The 25,380-nt window shown below is 34.6% G+C and overlaps 1 protein-coding gene and 1 long non-coding RNA gene across 9 annotated transcripts in view, besides 16 other annotated features; one reads left to right on the top strand and one right to left on the bottom strand.

Annotated features, from left to right (window-relative positions):
* Positions 1-202: 202 nt before the first annotated feature.
* Positions 203-427: a mobile genetic element.
* Positions 428-770: 343 nt separating this feature from the next.
* The window catches only part of nAChRalpha4 (nicotinic Acetylcholine Receptor alpha4), an 80,780-nt gene continuing 56,170 nt past the window's right edge, over positions 771-25,380 (bottom strand). For 3 of the 6 annotated variants that reach the window (NM_001104199.5, NM_001316465.1, NM_001259966.3), the window contains 6 exon segments: positions 771-4,486; positions 9,757-10,003; positions 18,696-18,815; positions 23,855-23,998; positions 24,049-24,185; positions 24,252-24,420. In NM_001104199.5, coding sequence (NP_001097669.2) covers positions 4,289-4,486; positions 9,757-10,003; positions 18,696-18,815; positions 23,855-23,998; positions 24,049-24,185; positions 24,252-24,420 — 1,015 coding nt within the window. In that variant the 3' untranslated portion in view covers positions 771-4,288. 6 annotated transcript variants of the gene reach the window in all.
* Positions 1,611-1,719: a mobile genetic element.
* Positions 3,271-3,393: a mobile genetic element.
* Positions 4,642-8,751: a mobile genetic element.
* Positions 4,961-6,160: a mobile genetic element.
* Positions 8,258-8,606: a mobile genetic element.
* Positions 8,752-8,797: a mobile genetic element.
* Positions 9,013-9,118: a mobile genetic element.
* Positions 9,049-22,085, top strand: lncRNA:CR46475 (long non-coding RNA:CR46475). Of its 3 annotated transcripts, none has more exons than NR_167859.1 (2): positions 9,049-9,498; positions 21,476-22,085. It is a non-coding gene; the product is annotated as a long non-coding RNA:CR46475 (long non-coding RNA). The 3 variants fall into 3 exon arrangements; NR_167860.1 differs by lacking the exon at positions 21,476-22,085 and adding an exon at positions 10,700-11,990 and having other exon boundaries at positions 9,049-10,047; NR_167861.1 differs by lacking the exon at positions 21,476-22,085 and adding an exon at positions 10,109-11,990 and having other exon boundaries at positions 9,049-10,047.
* Positions 10,266-10,361: a mobile genetic element.
* Positions 11,403-16,458: a mobile genetic element.
* Positions 18,856-18,994: a mobile genetic element.
* Positions 19,324-19,640: a mobile genetic element.
* Positions 20,382-22,286: a mobile genetic element.
* Positions 20,688-21,212: a mobile genetic element.
* Positions 23,016-23,139: a mobile genetic element.
* Positions 24,781-24,855: a mobile genetic element.

Raw genomic sequence — 25,380 nt, 5'->3', positions numbered from 1 at the left:
TTGTCTGTGCAGGATTATTCGTTTGCAGTGAAGCATAGCGCTGATCGCATGATACAAGCTAAAGGGAGATGTGTTTTACAAACATGTTGACTGTCGTTATCTTCTCATTGTACCCAAGCCCAAGCAGATGGACATTGAACGAAAGGTGTCACTGATTATTGCCACATGCAAAAAATACATAATGACCCATAAGAAGATTGTTAAGCAGGAGGGTTACCTGAATTGTATCGACACAGGAGTTCAACAGTTACAGAAGCTACATTTGGATCACCTAGTCCCAGTGGATTCTAAGGCAAAACATTAAAAATATATTTTGGCAATGGTGAATGGATTTTTGAAGTTTGTGTCGTTTTTCTTTACAAGATCTATAGGGGCCGATGAAGGTATCAAATATCTGGAGGAATTGTCAAACATTTTTGGATTTCCTGCTAGGTTCGTGACTTTCACCTCAGGGGTACATGAAGCATACCAGATAGAGCGAGTTAAGCGAGTTCTCCTGTCCATCATTAGTAAACTTTCTGCAGACAATACAACTGAATTGTACATACATGTACAATTGAATTTACTTAATTTAATGTATATCTTCGTTGATGAAGTCCAAAACGCTATCAATGCACATGTTCATTCGACAACACAAAAAGCCTCATTCGAGCTGACCAATATCCACATTTGTTTTACTTACCCAGCTGATAGAATAAATATAATATAATAATAATAGAATATAATCACAATTCCTAACAACACCAAAATTAAAAGATCATTTGCTGTTTATAAATTAACTTTATTTTGTAACAAATTCATACATTTAAATTCATTTTAATAGTTGTATTCCTATATGCTAAAATGTTAACTTTCTATTTCACATTTTTTCGCACTAATACTTTGATACATACTTAATTATTTTTGAGTACCATGAGAACACCATGTCAACACCGTGTTGACTTATGCGGGGACAAATCTTTTTTGTAAGCAAAGATTTTGAGTCAAAAAGCCGTACAAGAGTTTTTAAATTTTAAATAATTATAGTAATTCTTACAAATGAAAAATTAATTTAATCAAATTATACATATTTTTATAGACAGATTTTCATAGACATATAGTTTTTAATTTACCGCTTTACTATTTCAAAAACAATTTTAATTTGAATTATGATAGGTGGTGAAATAAAATCTTCTGTATACTGTATAAAGCTCCAAATTAAGTTAAAATCTGAGACAAGTGAACTTTGGTTAGTTGGACAGTAATATTCAACGCCATCTAGATATAGCAAACTACTTTTATTTTACTTTTTGGATCAATTTAAAATGTATAAATACCATGGCTCGTCGGCTCTTTTGCCTTCTCCATCCATTTATTTAAAACAACAAAGGCAGGGAGACAAATTTAAAATAGTATTTCTAAAACAAATCAAAAAAACAGTAAATTTCTTTGACCATCATATGCGAGATACCCAGTGGGATTACGAAGGAAGTGCAGATATTCAAAAACGGCAGAAAAAACTAATTTTTTCGAGATTGGCAATTCGAGGGGTTTCATTTATTGTAATTCCTTGGGGCATGGAAAAGGAAAATTAGATTGTTTGCAAGAGAGAACGACTAATGCTAATGCTTGACTTGCAGATACCCGTTACTCAGCTAGCGGAATTGCCAACGCGAAATTTCATAGTTTTTCTGTCATATCGATAGATATTGTGGATTAAAATGACAAAAATAAATGAAATGTTTATAAGTGTGGGCGTTGGAGTTTTGGGCGGTTCGTGTGCGTCAAACATAAAAGAAGTGTGGGCGACTGCACTGAGCGTTGTTGGCGGTTTCGGTTCGCTAAGTGGGCGGGAGAAGAAACAAAGTTATACGATTGATTTACAACCACCCGTACAAGGGTAGGGTGACAGGACTTTGCAGAGTTTAAGACTTCAGTACGACGGAAAGTTTACGTGCCTCGTAGGGTTAGACTATTTGTCTGAGATGTGATCTCATATTTCTTATAATGTAAATGTTAATGTAAATGTAATAATGTTATTTTTATACCGTTGCATATTGATTTCGGTCATCAGTATCAAGAGTTAACAGCCGAGTCGATATAGCTATGACCGTAGATCCGTCTGTCTGTCATTTTCTACGCAAATTATCTGCATACAATTTGTGAACAAGTCTCTTTTTATTATAAAAAAGTCGGAAGGGGCTGGATCGGACCACTCATAAAATAGCTGGAATAAGAATAATCGTAAGAAAATAAAAGGTTCTTCCTTTGTTTTGATCATAATTTGTTTTGTTCTGCGTTTTGTCATTAATTATTTTTGCTTCAATATGGGTTAAAGACGACCACTATATAAAATAAATAATGGGAATGAAATCTAAGCTTCGTTGTTTCTGATCATGATAGGCTTCAGTTCGGTATATACCAGCTATTTGAACATTTCGGGTTTATTTCAATTATAATCTCAAAACTATTTCGAATACTTATGTAGCTGTCATATGAACCGTCGAATAATTATTTGAAGATATTCAACATAAAAACTGTTTATTTTCGGCACACCCATTCAAGGATATATAATAATCGTCTTGCCGAAATGTAAAGTTCGTAACCTCTCAAGATTCTTTCGGGCGGAAAAAAGAGCAGCAGACAAGCTTTCGAGCAAACGGATATGGCTAGAAAATATATATCCATTCGTGTTTAAAATTAAAATTGAATATTGTCATAAACAAAATAAATAGAACCGCCGGAAATACTTAATGCTCACGACATGTGTAACGCCTCCAAAATGTTATGCTATGTCAATTAATATTGTCCTGGAAAAAAATTGTACGCACATAAGTGAACTTAAGTGTACGAATAAGTGATTGAAAATGCAAGTTGAAAACAATACCATACATTGTATATTATATATAAGAGTTTTTGTAAACTGTCTATTGACATATTGAAATAATTTGCCTATTTCGGAATTTTAATACCCTTTGAATAAAGGAGTGTACTAGATTCGATATAAAGTAGGTATCAAGTAGTTGGAATCGTCTCAGACCCTGTTAAGTATTTTTCTCAATATCCGACTCGATGTGGCCATGATAGCTAGAAAGTTAATTTTTAAGTTGATCTTTATACGCCCACGATCCAGGTAAGACTGCCTCGCCCAACATTCTGACAAATGTTTTGGTGTTTTTTCGTTTATTATTTGTCCTGCCAATTTTTTGTTTTATAACATTTTGGCCACGCCTTTTCGAAGACAAACAAACCGTCCAGAACTATATCGCCCATTCTTTTGAAAAATTAAAAAATTTGTTTTCTTCATTTTATTTTTTCCCAATTTTTATCCATATGCAATAAAGTTTTTAAAATTTCTTGTTCGCACTTCTACTAGTTGAGTAACAGGTATCTAATAGTTGGGAAACTCAACTACATCGAACTCACAAAGATATTAATTTTTAAATGATGCTATTACTAATTAAATATGAAATAAATACTAATCATCTCATAAAAATTTGTATCCTCATGAAGCGTAGCCAGTCGGTATTCTCCGACTGAAAAAAAAGTACGGTAGAATCTGCACAACAAGTTTACAGTTTCATTTATTTGCATGGGGTAGTCGACATGCGACTGGTGAATGCCTCAATAGCCTTTGCTCTAAAAAAAATGTACAAGACATCTTTTTTTAATATGCGTCGTAGAGCTGAAAATTATTTGGGTGACAGTTTTGAGCGGGTTTTATTCGTTAATGCGGGCATGGCAACAATCTTAAACAAACTTAAGCTGAGACATCTTGACATTTATACAGACTAACCGACGGACATTGCATCGAATTAATACTCCTTATGCGATTAAGCCTTTTCCTTCATCGAATCTAGTGTACCCTTTTTTTCTACGAGTAACGGATGATTGCACTTCTTCGAAGCTATTTTCACACTAAACCGTTTTTCTTGTAAATGTATATTTGAAAAGCTGAACACTTTATGGATTTGTTGTTTTGTGTGCTCTTTCGAATATGTAAGATCGTAATCAACATTTCTGCATTTCTGGTTTAAGATTAAAATGTTAAAATTTTATTCTTTAAGTTCGTTGACAAGGATAAATAAAAAAAATGTCGTGGTTTGAAGTGCCTAAGAATACCAAATTACTTTGGAATATCTAAATGTGGTCAAAAATAAAAAATAGGTAATTTGTTACTTAAAGCCTTCAATACACACATATGTAATTTTTAACATTTTTTCCTGCAGAAAATATTAGTTAAAGTTCATTTTGTAATAATAATCTGATACACCTCAGTTTAAAATTAAATTCTTTTAATATAATAATGTTATTGTGGAGGTCTACAGCGACCGGCTGATGTTCCTGAAAAGTCCAAATCCTTTTGCTCAATAATCGGGATGCGGTCGTCATATAACGTAGGAGCTTGTAAAATTATTCCGGCGGTCCCAACCACAACTGCCAACGTGAATATCCACAAAAAAAGTCTATCCAATACCATAGCAACGTATTTCCAATCCTCTTTAACCTTTTTAAATTAAAATACAAAACAATTATTTAGTAAAGTATTTAATGACATATTTAAGATTTTACAATAAATGTAATTTATATATAGTTACTTTTTTTATTTTTGTGCCATTTAATAGACAAAGACCAACGCTGAAATTGAATCTTTGACAAATAACAGATAATAGGATAAAGTCTATTATAGTCCGAACATAAAAGTTTGTAAGGGTCGTGCAACTCATAGTTATGTCTAAGGTAAATTAATTAAAAGTAGTCTACTGGTATATGGAGGTAATGTAAGGTTTGCTTTCCAATTTAGGCGCTTCAAGGCAAAGAAGTTCAAGAACTTCAAACTTCAAGAAGTTTTTTGGACCGATTCAATGCGGTCCGAGTGAACTTCGTATTGAGGACTCCAAACAGGTGATCCATACTCTAGAATCGGACGGACTTGCGAAATGAATAAGGTTTTGGTCGTGTAACCATTAAAGCCAATAAGCCCTTTCTACCCCAATTTTTACACCGTGAAATAAAAGATTTTAATCATTAATGTTTTCATTTAATTTTTAAAAAAATTTAGAAATTTTATTATGCCACGTCCATTAGTTTGGGTGGTACCGAAAGTGGCCTGTGAGCAACGTTGGACAGTAGTAAGGATTGTAATTTTTTTAATTCACAGTATATGAAACATTTTTCTTTATAATGACAATTTAGGTGTGGTAAGACAAAAAACAGTTTTTATCTTTATTGCAGCACAGATAGATTTAGCATTTAAGGCATTTGGTCATCGCAGTTGTGTTGCAGTTTTGCACAGTCTGCAACGTTCACCTTTATCATAACGTTGTGACACCGTAGGATTTATCGAAAATTTGTACTTCTTTGATTGATGCGAATAAACACTGCTTGGGGATTCCAATTATACTACTGAGCTTTCTCGTTCTTTATTTGTTTTTCGACGTCTCTTTTTTCAAATGGAGTAGTGCCAGTGGAATGTAAAAGTTCATGGGCAATTTCCGATTGAAATTTGATAAGGAGAATATGTTTTTGTTTTGGGGTTATCAACTTGAATTGTTTCCTATACGGTAGCGAAGCTTTTGTAGGGAATATTCCCAAGCAACAATAAAAAATGTTGATCGGTTGTTAATTTTGTAGAGCTCCATCATCATATCTGCCAAATCTACTCCACACATACCTTTATTGTATAAAGCAACAATAGCTGGCCCTGAAATATCAATGTACATATGTATATGCTTTATCTTTTGGGCTCAAACGTTTCCACATTCCAACAGGGTGATATTAGTTGAACAGGCTTATTGTCAAACCATTTTACATACACACCATTATGGCTAATTTTAATTTTCTCAAGGCAATTGTCAACAACAACGCAAGAGTCAGGGCTCATACTTCAATCACTGTATTTTCCAGAAGGCCAGTACCGTAGAAATGTTTTCCATCTCATCACCACATCCTTCGTCATTAGAAATATTCAATAGAAGTTAAAAGCCCGTTTAATTTGTTCGCTTGACAAACCGTTCACTTTTGGTATCATGTCTAAATGCAATCAAGTTTATTACCACGAATACCCACGGTTGCTCACAAACAACTTAGAAAATTATTTACTTGTTGTTTACTATTAACTAAGTTTGACCTCATAACAGTTTATTTAAATTGCTCAAATGCAACGTTGGGCGCGAAAGGGTTAAGTTTAGTACGCTATCACGGCACCATATTTGAAAGCTATTAAGATTGGATTGTAAGTCCAAATGGCAGGAAATTTCCATCTTCTGGATACATAATTAAACATTTTTTGCGTGCACGCAAATGTTTTACTACTAGCGGAGATCGTTAATAAATAAGTTAAAAGGGAGCGGACCGAAGAGGCTCCCTTGTGGGACACCGAATGTAACTTCAAGAATACAAGAAAGAGAATATTTAATGAGAACCCGTACCGTGCTGCCATTTAGATAACTTAAAATCCAATTAGGAAGATCAACAGGGAAACCTAAAAATCAAGTTTCCTTACTAGAAGAGAATGACTGACAGACTCAAATGCTTTACTAGAGTCAGTGTAGCTGACATCTGCTTGAAAATCATTTTTGAAACCCTGCATTGCGAAGGAAGTTAGCTCCAAAACGTGAGTGGTTGTTGATCTGCGTCTCATAAAACCGTGCTGACATGGTGATATAGTTGACCTACAAAGCTCAATGAGTGATTACATTTTCAAAAAGCTTAGGAAAACCCGACAATTTAGTGAAATTAGAGACTACATTTTCAAAAAGCTTAGGAAAAGCCGACAATTCAGAGATTCCTGTGTAATTGCTTGCATCCTATTCGCTAGCTTCTTTATGAAGAGGAATCACAAAGGACATCATCCATATATGAAAGTTTCCAGAGATAAGGTTAACGTTTCATTAGGAATAAGGCTCCCGCACGGAATCTGATTACACAACCAGGGATTCCGTCGGGACATGGCGACATAGGCAGGCTGAAGATTGTAAAGCAGTGAGCTCCCATTTAGAGTGGGACAAAATATTAGATTTGGAATGAGGTAACATAGAATACGTAGTTTGAAAAATAGATCCGATGTTACTGCAGTATTTTCAAAAAATAGCGAGAAAGGTAAAGAAGTTGTTTTGCGCTTACTGTTAGCGAAATTATAAAACTGTTTCAATTCCTGTTCGAACTGGAACTTTAATCGTTTTAAATATTGCAGCTCTTGTAACACTGAACATTAAACACGGTAAAAATTAATCGAGCACTTAAATATTTAAAAGGGTAGACTGAAAACCTGTGCTTCAAAATTTGTATAAAGTCTGGACTTAACATTTCTTAAGTGTGAGAACTCTTTATTAAACCAAGGAGGTTTGTTAGCGATTGCCTGATAGTCATCGGAACACATTAGTTAAAAAATGATTTGATTGCGGTATATAAATACTTATGGCTTACGCCATTATGTTGCAGAAGTAAAGATCGGACCAATTAACGATTTTAGAGACAAAGAAGCAGCACAAGTTTTTTGGCACGCCCACAAAACTGCCGCACTTTTCAAAAAGGTATTGCTATTTTTTCACATTTTTAATAGTCTTGTAAATTTTTATCGATTTGCAAAAAACTTTTTGCCACGACCACTCTGACGCCATAAAACCGCCGATAACTGCCAGACCCAAGTTTTTAAAAAATTTTAGGATATTTTTTGATAATTTTATAATTTGCTTAAATTGATTTACCAAATAATTTTTGCCACGCTCACTTTAATTTTTTTAATATTTTCTCACTTAATTCCCCACCACTTATCGATATCCCAGGAAAATAATGAAATTTTGCGTTCCCATTCATACTAGCTGATAGTCGAGGAACTCGACTAAAACATTCTCTTTTTTTTTGAATTCGAACCACTGTACACTGCAACGAACTGTTTTTCTTGGTCCTGCTCGCTACGAGTTGCAGCGGCTAGCTAACCAAGGAGAAGACAAAGTTTCAGATTAAAGTAGCTTTATTGGAGTATTTTACAGCAAATTCCTCCGATGATCGCCGTCCGCTGAACGCTGTTGCTCCTGCGCCTCCTAGCCTTCTTTTTCTTTCCTGTGTGTCCTTGAAAACGGACCAAGTGCCGGCTCGAATGGGTATAGGTTGTTATGGGGCAGGGTGTATCGACCACGGGTTAAGGCAACGCTCGGTTTGGGACCAACTTTGCCACTGACCCTTTCAACCAAGCCGGGTCCTTGTATTGCTCGTCCCTCCTTGCTCTCCTCGTGGCCTTCTCCGTGCATTCTAACCCACTGAACGTCTTTGTCTTCACATGCTGCACTTGCGCCGTCCCTTTATAGGCCGCGGGGAATCCGTTGTTTCCCCTATTGCGCACGGCCAGCTCGGATACAACGTCCAACTAATTTCCCGTTAGTTCACGGTGCGTCCTCTTTGTGCGTGTCCAAAGTCCGCACCGCTACCGTTCGACCTACGTGCCCTTGAACGGCTCAAATACAAGGTCCAGCGCGGTACCGTTTGTTCACGGTCTATCCGTTTTGCCGGTGTCCAAGGTCCATTAATTACCGTTCGACCTGACCGTCCTTGACTTTTCTTGCATTCCAGCCGTCTTCGCTGTTGCACCCTGCACTCGGATTTGTGGAGAGTTTTAAGACTCCTCACAACACAAAATCAAAACTTGCCAACGAGCTGTTAAAAGTACCGCAAAAGAGCAGTCTGCAAGAGAGTGTGTGCATAGTGCAGTTTATGTGCAAACAAAAACAACACCAAACAGCACTGTGAACAACGCACGAAAGGGATACTAAAACTTGCCAACGAGCTGTTTAAAGTACCGCAAGAGAGCAGTCTACACTCGCAAAGTTTTAATAATTATGGTTAAAAAAAAATAATTAGAAAAGTAATTATTAAAACAACTATGCTGGTTTTCCAAAAACACTACGGCTAACGGGTGTAGAAATATGAAAATATTTTTCTAAAGTGTGGTCGTGGCCTTACACCAACAAAACGCCTGAAACGGTCACGCTCACACTTTAATGAAATTTTAAAATGTCTCTTATTATTCCCCGATATCTATCGATATCCCAGAAAAATGATGAAATTTCGCGTTCGCATGTCCACAATCTGGATATCGGGTATTTAAGAGTCGGGGAACTCCACTATAGCATTCTCCCTTATTTATTATAATAACGTTGGGTAGCAGAAGAAATTAGCAAAGCAATAAAATATATACATATATCTATGTATAATCTTATAAATAATCAGTATGAACATCCGAGTCCATGCGGCCATGTTCGTGCTGATGTATTTCCGTCTGTCTCCGGAACTAAAAGAGTTTGTTTTAGAAGATTTCCACTACCACTATATCACCTACAATTCTATCAATAATCCAAAAACTTGTCGGTCACGCCCAATTTAACGCTTTCGAATCGAAATAAAAGCAAAAGTGTTTTCTGCCTCAGCACCAATATCTAATTTCTTTTAAATTAATGTGCTAGTTTTTCGTTGAAAATTCCTATAACAGCTTTATGAAATCGTGGACCACTTCTGATCAAGGTAAATAAGAAGTTAAATATTGTCAAAAAACGTAAGTATACCTAGCTAGAACATCGAAAATAGGGTTTCAGAGAAGAAACCGATGGAGTACACATGGACGTGGTTTTAACCACTAGGCTATTGATGTATATACTTTATATGGCCATAATGGCCTATTTTATGTATGCTCTCTGTAAGGATTTACATATCTAGGAAAATACAAGTTAAAACTTACTTATTTCTGATAAGCATTTTATCAAATAATACCGTTTAACTTACTTTAGTTGAGTCCTCTTGCATTTTTGTATGCTCTGCAATAAAGCGCACACAAAAACAGCTTTTGTGAATTTTAGGAAGGCATTTAGAGTGGGAAAATGCTGGATTATTTAAAATGGGACTTTTCATCCCTAAGGGTCCGATATCCATATCGGGGACGGCGGCTATTTCGTCTGAACTACAATGGGTGAGTGGCGGCACTGGGCCATGAACCTGACAACTTCCTCCAAATGGTCCATTCGCCGTAATGCTAAAGTAAAAGATATTTTGATAACATTATACAAAATACGAACTGTAAGTAAATTTAATTAATTAATAGACATATTGATTTTTGCCAAATAAAATAATTTTCTAGTTTTTTTATTTTGAGGAATTAAAACTCAGCCATCTCCAACAATAAGCAAGTGTGTAAACCACAAAATGGTTGAAAAGAAATTCAAAAGAAATACGAGAAATTCAAAATTTCTTATGTACCACAAAAATGAACAAATTTCAAAACATTTTTGAAAAGTGTGGGCGTGGCAGTTGCGTCTGCGTCTATGTCTCTAGAATTGTTTGCTCTATCTTTTAAAGTTTCTGAGACCTCGACATTCATACGGACGGACAGACAGAAAATCATTTAATTCTCGAATACTCTAATAATAATAATAATCTAATATTAAATAAATGAGCTAACAAGACAAGAAATTGTACAAATGAAATCAATAAAATATGCGATAGTAAGTAAAAGTTTCTTAGAATATTTAAATGGACTCACTTAGAAAAACAAAATATAAAATATACCCATTAAAATTATAAATATATTTTTCACCACATATTTACCATTGTTATTATTAATATTAACAGTAGTCATGATTATACGAATTGAAGTTAATTAAATTGTATGATACGAAAATTTAAACACTACACCTAAATAAAGCTTAATAATTTCATCTACCGACCACAGATAGAGCCGGAACTGGCACGTGACTATAGGAAATTGACCCACTTTTTCTGGTCTAAATTAATAACTGCAGAACGAAGTTCATTGGGTTACACTAGACCATACCTTTTATGATACTAAAAATTGTGGGCGTGGCACCGATCGTTATATATTTTTTAGTTGGTAACTCCAGAGCGCAGAAAGATATTTAGTTTACTTACACTAGACCATATCTATGAAAATCCCAAAAACTGAGGGCGCCCATTATATTTAATTAAGTAATTTTCGTATAGAGAATTCTATAATTTCGCATGCTTCTTCTATTCCAATATTCTATTATATTAAGTAAAAAAATCATTTAGTTATTGTATATTGATAATAATATATATAATAATATATATTTTCAAATAATAACAACAAAATAATAATAAAAATAATAAAAAAAATATAGCAACCGCCTTTTAGCATAAGATTACTCTGAATATGAAATGGTAGGGTTAGGTCCTAAAAGCTAAAATTCATTTGAAATTACAATTATCTAAGCAAGAATTAAATAAGCTACAACATGAGGTACATTTAATTGACGGTCTAGACTTTAAATTCCGTATGAAAGTTTAGTCATTATCAAAAATTATTTTTCTAATGCAACTCATTTTTCTAGTAAATTTTTGGTACAACACGGTTTTTTTTTTGCTTTAATAAAAGCCCCACTGATTAAAGTACCATTTGTAGGGGTATTATATATCCTCTTAATTAACTAAAACACACAAAGGCAGGAGTTGGACTCTTTGATTTATTTGTTACTTTCCGTGTTCAGCTTTAGCATTCGACTGACTCCCTCTCCGTTTGCGATCTGCCTCTATGCTTGTTGCTACAGGGCCGATGTTGCGAAACAGAGAGAATGCCACCCGAAAGCGAACAAGTACTTAATGTTTATATACTATGTTGCTATTATGAACTGAACTTATGTATGTGTACCTCTAGCCTACTACAATTCGACCATCCTGACATTTAAGATCACCTGATCTTGTCGAAATTTCCAACTTATAACTATTACATTGTTCTTAGCCGCTATTTGTTACATTTTTTTACTTTTCTTATCTTTAATTATACAAATTTACTTTCTACTCCCTATCCAATGTTTAATATTTTGACTACTCCAGACACCTTGATATGGATTTCGCGCCAATTGAAAACCTTCAACATCTTTAATTAAAAACCTATCATTTTTCAATACCTTCTCTATTTCATATGGACCCTTATGTTTAGGTATTAGCTTTCTAGCAACTCCTCCTGTACTATCGAAATTCTTAACCATAATGTAATCTCCTACTTTGTACTGCGTACTTTCTTTTTTCTTATTATTATATCTTTTTTCATTATCCCTCTGTGCTTTTAATTGCGATTCCGATCCTTTTCTTCTAATTTCTTTCAAGTCTCTAATTTCACTAACATTATCTAACTCTTCTAATTTTTGTCTTAATTCATCAACAACTTTTCTCTTTTGTTCAATTCCAAACAACATCTTGCTGGGAGATTGCGCTACACTTCTTTGTTTGGTATTATTCAGAGAAAATTCTACGTCTTCAATAACTGCATCCCAATGCAATCCCTTTTCAATGTCTGTTAATTTAGCTATCATAGGACCTACTATTCTATTGACTCTTTCCACCTGTTCATTGGCCTGGGGTGAACCTGTCGCTATCTGTATGTGTTTAATATTATACTCTCCCATAAATTTTGCAAAATCTTCGGATGTAAAGCAGGTCCCCCTATCTGATACTATAAATTTCGGCCTGCTATATGATCTAAAATAATCCTTTAACGCTAGAATCACTTCCTTTGTGTTCGTTGTTTTTGTTGCGTATAACCTAACATATTTAGTGAATCCATCTATTATTACAAACAGATGTTTCTTTATTCTACCGTTATCTACTGGTCCGTAATGATCGATGTGTATTATCTCAAACGGCACATTTCTTTTTGGGATGCTATGCAGCTTTCCTTCTTCTTTTCCCGACTTCGGTGAAAATGCCACACATCTCAAACAATTTCCTATATGCCTAACAACTTTTTCTTTCATATTCGAAAACCAATAAATCTTACCAATAGCATCTATAACCTTATCTCTCCCTAAGTGACCTAATTCATTGTGATATTTATATAAAATTTTTTCTACCATTTCTTCTGGTACACAAAACAACAATCTTCCACCGTTTGCCTTCCTATAAAGTACACCATTTCTCATTTCAAAAATTTTATCTTCCGTTTTCTCTAACTTTTTCCTAATATCTTTCAACTTTTCATCTCTTGCTTGACAAATAATTAAATTATCTTCAAAAGTATTAGTTTCTATCACTAATATGTTCATATTTCTGCTCAATGCATCCACATGTTGCATATGCTTTCCTGCTTTATGAACTACCTCGAAATCGTACTCTAATAGTTCTAATGCCCACCTCGCAATCCTAGGGTTTAATTCTACTTTATTTAACGCTAGACTTAATGCGTTGCAATCCGTAACAATTTTAAATCTCTTTCCCTGTACATAGATTCTAAATCTTCTTAATGCATACACGATGGCCAATGTTTCAAGTTCAAAACTATGATATTTGGCCTCATCCTTTGTTGTGGCTTTCGAGTAATAAAATATAGGGTGCCATTTCATATCCTATTTCTTTTGCAATAACACTGCACCAAAACCTTGTGCACTTGCATCTGTATGTAACTCTATTTCATCCTTATAACAATATAACCCTAACACTGGAGCTTCCACTAACTTTTTCTTAAGTGTCTCAAAACATTCTAACTCTTTTTCTTCAAACGAAAATTCTTTGTCTTTCTTTAATAAGTCATATAAAGGTTTTGCAATCGTTGAAAAACCCTTAATAAATCTTCTAAAATATGAACACAATCCTAAAAAGCTTCTGACACCATGCTCCTTATCTGGTACTAGAAAATCTCTAATTGCTTCTATTCCCTTGTCATTGGCCTGTATTCCCTTACTTGTTATTAAAAATCCTAAATATTGTACACTCGATTGCAGAAACTCACATTTATCCATTCTCAGCTCTAATTTGTTCCTCGTCAACCTGTCAAAAACTTCCCTAAGTACTTCCATATGTTCCTTAATTCCTTTGCTAGCTATCATAATGTCATCCATATATATATTAACTTTATCCTGCCTTATCATATCCTCGAAAATTCTATTAATAAATCTCTGAAAGACCGCCGGTGCATTTTTCAGCCCCATTGGCATCCTTAAAAATTCAAACTGTCCTAAAGGCGTCATAAAAGATGTATATTTCATTGATTCCTTATTTACAAAAACATGAAAGTAGCCATGTTTAAGATCTAAGTTCGAGAATATCGTTTTATTTACTAATCTATCCAACAGATCATCAATCAATGGTAAAGGATAATTATTTTTGACCATTGTTTTGTTAAGTTTTCTGTAATCAACACATATCCTTAGGTCTCCTGTTTTCTTTTTCACTAACACTATCGGAGATGCATACTCTGAATCACTCGGTTTAATAATTCCGTTTTTTAGATACTCATCTAAGATAATCTGCAGCTTTTCTTTTTCAGTATATGCTAATCTTCTAGGAGAACAACTAAACGGTTTTAGGTCATTTAATCTTAATTGTATTTCGCACCGAATCTCCGGTTCATTCGGTCTTTCTTTATTAACATAACAGTTTTCTACAAAGTCAATAAATTGACATTTTATACCATAATCCACCTGATCACCTATTTTGTAATCAATTGAGTCGTCTATTACATTAATTTCAAACATTTCCCTCTCCACTTTGCTTATTTCAGCATTGACAGCTTTCTCTAATTTATTTTTAACCGTGTCACTACTCATTTGACTTTTACTACTACCTTGACTAACACTATCGCTAACTGTTTTATTATTGTTGTACATATTTTCTTCCTTTAACATTTTATCGCTTTTCTTGTTACATCGACTTTCAATTTTATCCACTGTAATAATTTTCAAGGTGTCCAGATTCAAGATTAAATTACATGCTTCCATAAAATCTCTTCCCAATACTACATCATGATTCATAGACTCGTTTGCCACCATTATTAAATTAAAGTGTATTTTATTCAACTTTTGTTTACTTTTGTTTAATCCGTAAAATGAACTTAAAACTGGTACTCCAATAACATCTTTGGGTACTTTACTAATTTTTATGAACGAAATGGGGCTTCCCGTGTCTATGAGGCATGCTGTAATAAATTTTGATTTAGCATTGTTCATAAAATTAATTTCAAAATATCTTACGTAATTGTTTTCATCCCCATTCTTGTTTTTTAGGCACTTTGCTGCAAAGTGCCCCATCTCACCACAGGCATAGCATGACCCTTTTTCGCGCTTTGGCTTCCTGCACTCTTTGGCCCAGTGTCCCTTCGAATTACAATTGAAACAACGCAAGAGTGTGCTGCTATTATTGTTCACCGATGCCACCTTCTTGTCTGCTTCATCCACTTTCGGTAGTTTCACTTCCGCAAATGCCTTCTTTATGTGCTGGATATCTTCAAAGCATTGGATACGGGCTTGGTTACGTAGCATTTGATTCGGAATACCTTCAATGAGGAGCGCCACCAATTCTTCCTTATCCATGTTTATTCCATGTGCAAGCATCACCTTATCGTCTGCATAAGCAACAAAGCTTTCGCTCGCTGTCCACTTTCGTTCCTCAAATTTTCGCCTTGTTTCTAACTTCGACTTCCTCTCACCAAACATTGATATTAGCTCAGCCGCCAACTGCTCCGTTGGTAGCAATACACGTTCTGGATCTGCATGCAACCACATGCATGCTTTTCCTTTTATCTTACAATCAACATCTTTATATACGGTTCCTTTATTCCATAAACGCTGGCTATGTTTTTCACCTGTAAGATCCATTTGCGCGTACATGTATCTCCCGAAAATTCATTTACTGCCTCGGTTGCCATACGCAATAATAAATCCATATTTTGCACAGCTTGTCCCACTGTATTTCGTTTATTCTTGCCACATTCTTTGTTCATTTTCTCACCGCCGCCGTCTTCGCTGTCGCAAACTTCGTTTTCGTCGCTATTCCCGTCGCCGCTGTTGTTGTTGCGGGCGCCGTCTGCACTGTTGTTCTTGTAACTGCGTATCCCGCTTTTGTCGTCATATTCGCCGTTACTTTTGTCGTTGCGCACAGTGCTCTTCTCATCGCCGTCTTCGTTGCTATCTCCAGCTTCGCTGTCACTTTCGTCGTCTTTTCCGTTATTTCTTTTTCCTTTTTGAACATTATTATTGCTTCTTCCGTCGAAATCTTCTTCCTCGTTTTTTAATAATAATTTCAATTGATTTCGCTTTTCGTTTGTTAAATTATTCAAACGCAAAATCAATTCTCTTTTTGTTCCCGTGGTTGGTTCTTTTACTTCACCCAACCATCCTTTCAATTGCGCCGTCGATGCATTGCTTATATTCATTTTTTTTTTCTCTTTGGCTCGTGATCGGCCCACTTCTGATATTGTAGGGGTATTATATATCCTCTTAATTAACTAAAACACACAAAGGCAGGAGTTGGACTCTTTGATTTATTTGTTACTTTCCGTGTTCAGCTTTAGCATTCGACTGACTCCCTCTCCGTTTGCGATCTGCCTCTATGCTTGTTGCTACAGGGCCGATGTTGCGAAACAGAGAGAATGCCACCCGAAAGCGAACAAGTACTTAATGTTTATATACTATGTTGCTATTATGAACTGAACTTATGTATGTGTACCTCTAGCCTACTACACATTTATAGAATGTGAATTAACGCTTTGGTTACAAAGATACTACAACTTTTTTGTGCGCAGAACAGCTGATTTCTAAGTGTGGTGCCATCTAAATTTATTTTATATTTTATTATTTATTTATTATTTATTTATATTTTATATTTACACTAAATATGGGTCAATTACGAATGCATGCATTTAATATTATATTATTCGACCTACTTTCAGAAAATGGGTTTTGGCCAGAAAAAGTGGGTAAATTTTAAATAGCGCCAAGTGGCAACGCAATTGCCATTGCAGGCTGTATACACATGGCATCATGAACTTCCGAGCAATCTTTTATTAAATGACTACATCAGCTACCTCAGTTCAACAAGATTCCCTACTTCTAGTGACCGCTTGACGACAAGCAAAAAGTAGAGGGAAAAGTGTTAACAACAATAATATTAACATTTTGAATAAGCCCCAAATACACAATATGCCAATATGCAAGCTAAGCTTTGCTGCACGCGCAGAGCTGCCCAGCAGAACTATTCTAATCCGTTTGCCAATCGCTTCCACTTCTACCCAGCACTTGTGATTCTAAGAAGACTGGATCAGTTCAACCAACATTTAGGTAGTTTTGTTGCTAATTGGATTTAAATCAATAAAGGCGTTGTTCTTACTTTAACTCCAATTCAAGTCAAATTCTTTTTATTTGTTATACTCGTAGAGTAAAATAATATTGGTACCAGATTCTTTGTAAAGTATGTAACCGTATAAGGTATATATACCTTATATATATATACCTTATATATATATATATATATATATATATATATTTAAATGTTTAGCTTTCTTAATCAACTTTGAATCAACGATTTGCTCGGGTTTTCACCACTTTTTTCTCGAATTTTGGCGGAGGGGTCGTGGGAATTGCAAGGTATTGCAAGAAGTTTACTTGTTTTTAATAAAATTGGCTATAGTTTTGCGATGTCTGCCGTTTTTTCTGCAATTTTATAAAAAGACAGCCCGCATTCATAGAAAGCTATGATATCGGATTTTTCCTGCAAGGATAAAAGCGTTCCTCTTCCAATTTTTTTTCGCAAAATTAAAGCAAACTTTTCAATTGAACAGCATAACAAATTTTGTTGTCCTACCATTCAAATTATGGAAGATATTTAAAACTGCATTCGGGGGCGCTAATCTGATGATGCAATACTTGTCCAATTTTTCGCCGAAAGTAAAACAAAGCAGAATTAAAAAGATAACAGTTCTTCTCAGGACCTTATTTTTTCCTCAAAGAGAGAGGGAATATCAGTGAACAAAAAATAATAACATTGATAGATTTACGTGCAATGGAAAAATAGAGAACATAAGATGAAACGGAGGCATACAGCTGGGGTCGCTAATCTGATGACGCGCATTGTATGTATGTATGTATTCGCGTTTTCTTTTTTTGGAAGTCCATTTCGGATCCTATAAGACTGTGCGGCGATCACTTCATATTTGTTTAAGGAATACTGAGATTAGCAAAAGTTCTAGCATTCACAGATCGATGATGCGGGTTTAGGATTAGCTGTCAGTGTGGAGCTTCCACAAAGATAAAATGCAGATTTCTTGGCCGCAAACATTACCGGTATTACGTATGTCACGAAAATGCGAGATAACGAATGTCTTTTGAAAACTTACTTCGTAGCTGCACACGAGGTTACATTAAGATTTACATCTCATACATTAAGGCAAACTAATTCTCTCTGACTGCATTGTTATCAAAACATTCGCGGCTTATTGACCTAATACTAGGGGTCGTAACTATTTTAAGATAACGCTGGAAAAGTTGAGGAGCTTCATAAAGTGAAGTGTTTCTCGAATTCGGAGTTGCAGACATGTTTGGACAAGTTCTAAGGTCCACCTACATAAGCAAGCAAGCTTTAGAATTGTAGCCTGAGGCGTCAGTTTTACAGTTTATATTGCTCAAGGCACAGGGTGGCAAGACATGGCCAACCAATAGAAGAAGTAGAGGAACATATTTGCTATATTACGAAGTGCAGAGAGATGTAATAAAGGGTTAAGAAAATTTAAAGAGAGGTTTCTGCCGGTCATTGATCGATATGAACATCGAACATTAATATGTTCTTTCGAAAGTCATTTTAGGGCTTGGAAAACTAAAATCAATTTATATAATGTACCCACCTCCCCCAACACATGTCGTTTCATATGCCACAAGTTATTAATAGCGAAACTGTAATAAAAATAGCAAATAAGTAATACTTTCCTTTGCGATAAATCTTCTTTTGGCAGACTATTGTTGTATCCTGAAGACACGAGTCGATCGATATTTGTTGCAGAATAATAAGGATAAAAGCAAGCATGTGTGTCCTTTAAAAGTAATTTACTGAAAAAAAAAATTTAATTATTGTAGAATTTGACATTATTATACCCGTTAGTCGTAGAGTAAAAAGTATGTAACAGGCAGAAGGAAGCGTTTCCGATACTATAAATTATATATATTCTTGATCGGGATCAATAGCCGAGTCGATCTAGCCTTGTCCGTCTGTCCGTATGAACGTCGAGTGGGCCATGCCCAATCTAACGCCCTAAAACCCGCCAAAACTGCCACCCCCATACATTTAAAAAATGACCTGTTCAACCCAGTGAAGCAAACGGCTTAAAACTATTATATTCTAATATATCCGGTACTCCGTTTCTATTTTCAAAAGTATAGATATTTTGGTGTTACATATTAAAATTGTTATTTTTAATCTTACGGTGTGAGGCAAAATATATTATCTTGTATTTAAGTCATGTTCATGTGTGAGCTGTAACTGTTATGCAATTACAAATCTGTTGATATATTTTTTTTTTTTTATAACTTTTGTAAATTTCTATTGATTTCTATCGATAGAATATAGAAACACCAAAATGCCTTATAAAAGCACTCCTAATCCTGAACATTGCCGATACAAGTTTGTGGTAGATATTTATTCATCAGTTGCATTGACAGTTATTCCAAATTCGGTACACTTGAGCAAATTAAAACAAGGACTAAATATAATGCAGGAACACAATAATGTGCATTTTTGTTCAGATAGGTAAACCCAAATTATTCTTATACGCTGGGCATCCAATTTTAGATTAAAAAATAAACACTAAATACTACAAAACACAATTTAAGAAACAAAAGATAACTAATACCGTTAAGCTTCCACAGGAACCTTGTGTACAACTTATGCAATTTATTAAAGACATAGAAATGGGCATGCAACTTTCACATCCTGGGCTTTTAATCCGAATTTACTCAATTACAAGTTAGAAAGCATTAACAACCAAAATATACTTTTCATCAAATCATCAACTTGGATTGACAACAAATATAACGAATTTTTACTCATTTTACATATCCCTATTAACAAGATAACAAGATAATAAGATAACACCATTAAAATAATTCGCTATCCTGAACATGATGGGTATCAGTTGGACTATTCAGATCAACAATTATATTTTGAATATAATTTATAATCACGACAAAAAAGATGTTAACAATGAATGAGTTAAAAATATAATTATGCGTAAGAATCCAAAACAAATATAATATTTACTTGGAATCTAACTGGAACTTCAATCTCTTAAAATTGTCAGGAACTAAATGGCGATATAAAAATAAATTGAAGCAAAATAATAAGAATAAAAAAATATAAAGTTAAGATTGGAAATGTTATTTTAAGCGAAAATTTGTTATTCACAATCCACATCCACTACAATCAATATCCCAAGCGGGCGATATAACATTTAGTTTTTAACTAATATTCCCACAGTATTCGCGTGATTAGCACTGTCAAAAGAGTCGCAAAAACCACACAAATCACATTGACTCATTGTATTCAATCAATATCCCAAGCGGGCGATCTCGGTGGTATATTCACATAATCAACACTTTCGGAAGAATTACAGAGTCTTAAGTCTTAAGCTGAGATCAAATGAATAAAAACGTGAAAACTTATTTCTTAGCGTTGTCCTTAGTCAACAATAAAATGCAAACATTTGACTGGCGCAGTCGGTAGAACATAAAAATTATCCGAAAAAATAAACTTAAGTAGAAAATAAATTAAATTTTATAATCAGTTCCAGTTTTTTGGAAAATTCCTGAACGCAAAGACGCGAACACCCTTCAACTTGGATTATAATTCCAATTCGTTTTTCCAACACAAAAAGTGAAAGTGGAATATTTTAAACTAGTTCTCTTAAATATTTTTTTTTTAATGAATCGCACGGGTCCCACGGCTACACCTCCCGCTCAACCGACCGAGGGGCGCTGCCGGGTATCGTACGGCTCGATTCGCGAGAAGATATAGACGTGATATAAAAAAGAGAACAGGAACGAGAAAATGAATATAATGTAAAAAACCTATATTAAATATTACTGTTAGTAGGATCTAATTATGTAATAAAAAAGTTAAAATCGATTGCTTTAAGAGCGGCAGAGAGTTAAGATTACAGATAATAGGATAAAGTCTATTATAGTCAGACAATGATTATAGATAAGGGGTATATAGTTTCTAATGAAACTACTTGGAACCGAGAAGTTAAGCCGACTAATCAAGTCGGGACTCTCAACTGCACCACGAATAAGCTTAAAAATAAAGACTGTTCCAAGCATACTTCTACGGCTAGCTAGGGACGGTAAATTAATTAAAAGTAGTCTACTGGAATAATGGGGTAATATACGGTTTGCATCCCGATTTAGGCGCCGAAAGGCAAAAAGTAAGAAGTTTTTTTAGACCGATTCAATTCTTAACACAAATACGGAAAAACTCTTTGAATTGGACTACAATTCCAATTTAGATGTCTAACTCAAAAAGTGGAAGTAGAACTAGAAAACTAAAAACAAACATAAAACATAAAGTCCAAACCAACATATAAAATCCTACGAAAGTTAAGTAAAGCACACTTTTAAGTGAAATCAAATCAAAATCAAAAAAAAAAAAAAAAACAACATTTAAAAAAAGATATTTTCTAACACTAAAAATTAAAAATCTACAATTACAACTGCAGAACCAACTATTGCCGCACTTCAAATCGTGGCTCTGAACTATAACAACCTGTCCGTTGCCCGTAAGACATGAAGAACATAAATTGGGGATGATCCAGAAACCCTTTACATCTTCATAAGCAGAGAGGACTACGTGATTTTACTCTACCAAACTAACGATGTGCGACAACAGAGGATTCTACTTGGAGCTATTAAAGTGAACTTGGACGGACACGTAACGCAATCCTTGGGACTTCGGAATGTCGAAGATTGGTCTACCATTGAAGAGAAACTAATTGCAAAATTCAAGCTTCAAGCACTAAACTGCAAGCTACTGCAGACCTTCAGGGAGACACATTATAAAGGAAATCTGAGAGCATTCCGCGAAAAGGCGACGTCAAATCTTGATTTCGAAATTTCACCTGGAAGATAACCAAACTGAATTTCTTATTTGTATTCAAGCAATCAAAGATTCCATTAAAATACTGATTAGAAAACTACCAATACAATTACCTACTATTGTGGGTCATCATGATATTACAGACTTAAGATCGTTAATTACTGTTGCATAAAGTGAGCGTATTTATAAAGAACATACTAATTTTGAATTGAATAAAATTTCGGAAATCCGTATAAAAAACTCAAATCCTTACCTGAATTCAAAATTAAACAAATTCAATACAGATACCCAAATTCAATATCGACCAGGTTTTCCACAATATTCTCAATCCTCCCAACCCAATCAATACATGCAATCATTTAGACCCACCTATACACTGCAGATGCCTAACAACCAGCATTTGTGGCACGCACCAAATTATTTCAAACTCAACCCAAAATTATAATTATTACAAAATTAGATTGGCAAAAAAAGAACTACGCTATTTTAAATCCACTCAAATCCATTGATTGCTTTATAACCAAAGTGGTGAAGACCTAGTAGGCTACGCAGATTCTGACTTGGTCCCAAAAATTGACGCAGATCGCAGATTTTTCACAGGTTTTATATTTTGGGAGAGTCGAAAGCAAATGCATGGCTCTGTCTGACTCCTCAGTGAAGCGGTTCATCTAAGAAGCATTCAAGAAGAATTTTTGGGGAAACCGAAGACGACTGTCATCCAGAACGACAACCGAGGAGCTGGTCAACTTGCTCGCTATCTTATTTCATCCACCACTACACCAAGATGCCAGCAGTCATATTGACTTGGGTATACGTCCAGTCGATCAACACACCAATTGAGGGAAAGTATTCTAAGCACAATGACAGCACGTTGATCTTTACGACACATATCGTTAACCCCGATATATATCGGGTTCATTATTTTCGCATAAGTGTAATATAGAAGTTCTGTACCTTCCTTCATAATGTGTAAAACCAAAATCACCTTAATTCTTAAATAAAACTAATACTCAACGCAAAATCCTAACATACATATATATTTTTGATCGGATCCTGATGCGAGTCAAACTGGACATGTCTTTCTATATATATGAGAACTAAAAAGTTGCGAGACAACCCGCTTTGAAGTTTTAATGTTTCGATTTTCTTAATTTTTTTTTATTGTCTTGTGCATTTCTATCGATTTGCAAAAAAAAAAATTTTGTTACGCCTACAAACCGGACAAAACTACCCACACTTTTAAAAATGGGTTTTGACTTTATTATTTGTCTTTCAATATTTATCGATATATAAGCGATACATTTACGCCACACACTTTCTAAGACATTTCTATACCCGGAAGAACAAGGATCATACTTCATTCCCAAGGTAAAAGACTAAACAGAGCGAATCGTGGAGAATCATTATTGTTAATGCTTAGGCGAATAAGATGGGTTAGGTTATGTACAACATGGATCACGTCGGTTCCATGGAGACGATTTCCAAGCGCCTTGTCGAAGGTGATGGTTTTTGGCTCTACCCAACTCGTAGCACAGGTGTCGATGAAGTGTTAACCTGCTTCGAGAAGCAAGCAGTTAATTTCGGGAATCTTCGCCGTACAGTACCTAATAGATGCACTGCTTTTACATCTTTGTCGTACTAGTCGAACAAGTTCACAAGATCGTCGTACCAAGGCTCCCGAAGTTGAGCTATGACAGCCCTATTGTTTGGTATAAATACGTTAGAAGAATTCAGCAAATCAATAATAATACTGAACCAAGAAGCACGAGATCACGCCGTTTAAGCTTTCAACATGAAATGATATGCTAATTACCGTCTGCAACGAATTGATAAACAAGCTTGCAGTAAAACAGCTGGATGAAGAAAGAGTAGTATTGACCATCAGCCAAAAGGATTCAGTTAGAAAATAAGAATGCATTTAATTAAAAAAAAAAAACGAATGAACAAAGTTGTATATTCACTGACAATATTTTAAATATAATATATTTATAAAATTTCTTACCTCGTTTCAAAGTTGTACGTCGGCCTTTTAATGAATAAAAACGCTGGCAAAAAGTCAATAAAGACGCGCTTAACCCAGGGTGCCATTTTATGAGTTTGAGGTGAACGAAAATGAACGTTCAAAACAACAACCGTCACGCAGATACTATAAAAAATGTTATGTTTAATTTTATTTATAATATAATTCAATATTACCTGATAGACACAAGTATCATGGCAAATATTAGGTATTTTCCCAGCAAAGGAACAACCAATGACGTTGGTGGTATAATTTCAACCACCAAAAGAAAGAACACGTGAAGACTAATAAGAATGGAGATAGATAGTGTGACCTGTAACGACAATTTATATATGTATTTTAATTTTAAAAAGTTATATGTGAATACATTTTAAATTACCTTTTCTCCACTATCCGATGGAAGGTAAAATGTTAATACAGTTAAAAATGATATTCCCATGCACGGTATTATTATATTAACAGTATAAAAAAGCGTCTTCCTTCTCATTGTTATATTAAATGTGATGTCCAAGTATGGTTCGTCGCAACAAGTATAAAACTTTTCATTCCTGCAAAATGTTATTTTGTATTTTACTAATTATGTTCTTCTTGTTTATTTTTAGCTATGGTTTCTTTTCTAAAATTTAACATTTTATTAATAGCTATTGATATAGACAAAGACGCAGGGCATAATTGTTTACCCATGTTGCCACGCCCGCAAGCCGCACAAAACTGCCACACCCACAGTTTTGAAAAATGTGTTGAAATTTTTTTTTAGTTTTGATTTCTATTGATTTGCAAAAATACTTTTTGCACACGCCCACTGTTACGCTCTAAAACCGTTCAAAACTGCCAAGCCCACATTTTTGAACAATTTTTGGATATATTTTTATAATTTAATAAGTCATGTAAATTTCTATCGACTTGCCCAAAAGCTTTTTGCTACACCCACTTTAACGGGAATCTAAAAGTCGGTGAAGTCGACTATAGCATCCTCTTGTTTTCCATTTATTTTTGAATTTTCCATTGGCATTCAGATATGTGACATCTACAAATGTATACTGTATATGACCAATAAACGCCTACAATAGAACAAAGAAAAGTCTAGTTTGTCGGTAAGACATATTGTCGGGTCTCGACAATTTGATATTTGATATTTCTCGATATTTGATATAAAAAAGGAATTTCGGCCAGACAAAAGTGACCGTTTTACAAATCGAAAAATTTTAAGAATACGAAAACCGGAGCTCCGATTGTTCGATTTCAAATCGAAAGCGTAAAATTTTTACGAATTTACGAATCTTCACTGAGATCCTCTTCCTCAACCCATGCTAAAAGGCGCTCAAAGATGGTCCAACAGCGAGAATTTATTCTTTAAACGATTTTTTCTTGTTCTAGTAGTAGTATAGAAGTATAGTTGTTGGGGGACTATCTAGATTAAATATGGGATTATTAAAGATTTGGAATGCGTAATATGATCAAATGCACAAATAAAATATTGGTTTGGTTAACGGGCAACATAATAAGTT

The sequence above is a fragment of the Drosophila melanogaster genome, chromosome 3L (genome assembly GCF_000001215.4).
Source record: "Drosophila melanogaster chromosome 3L".
Lineage (NCBI taxonomy): Eukaryota > Metazoa > Arthropoda > Insecta > Diptera > Drosophilidae > Drosophila > Drosophila melanogaster.
This window is presented reverse-complemented; position numbering and strand designations above follow the sequence as displayed.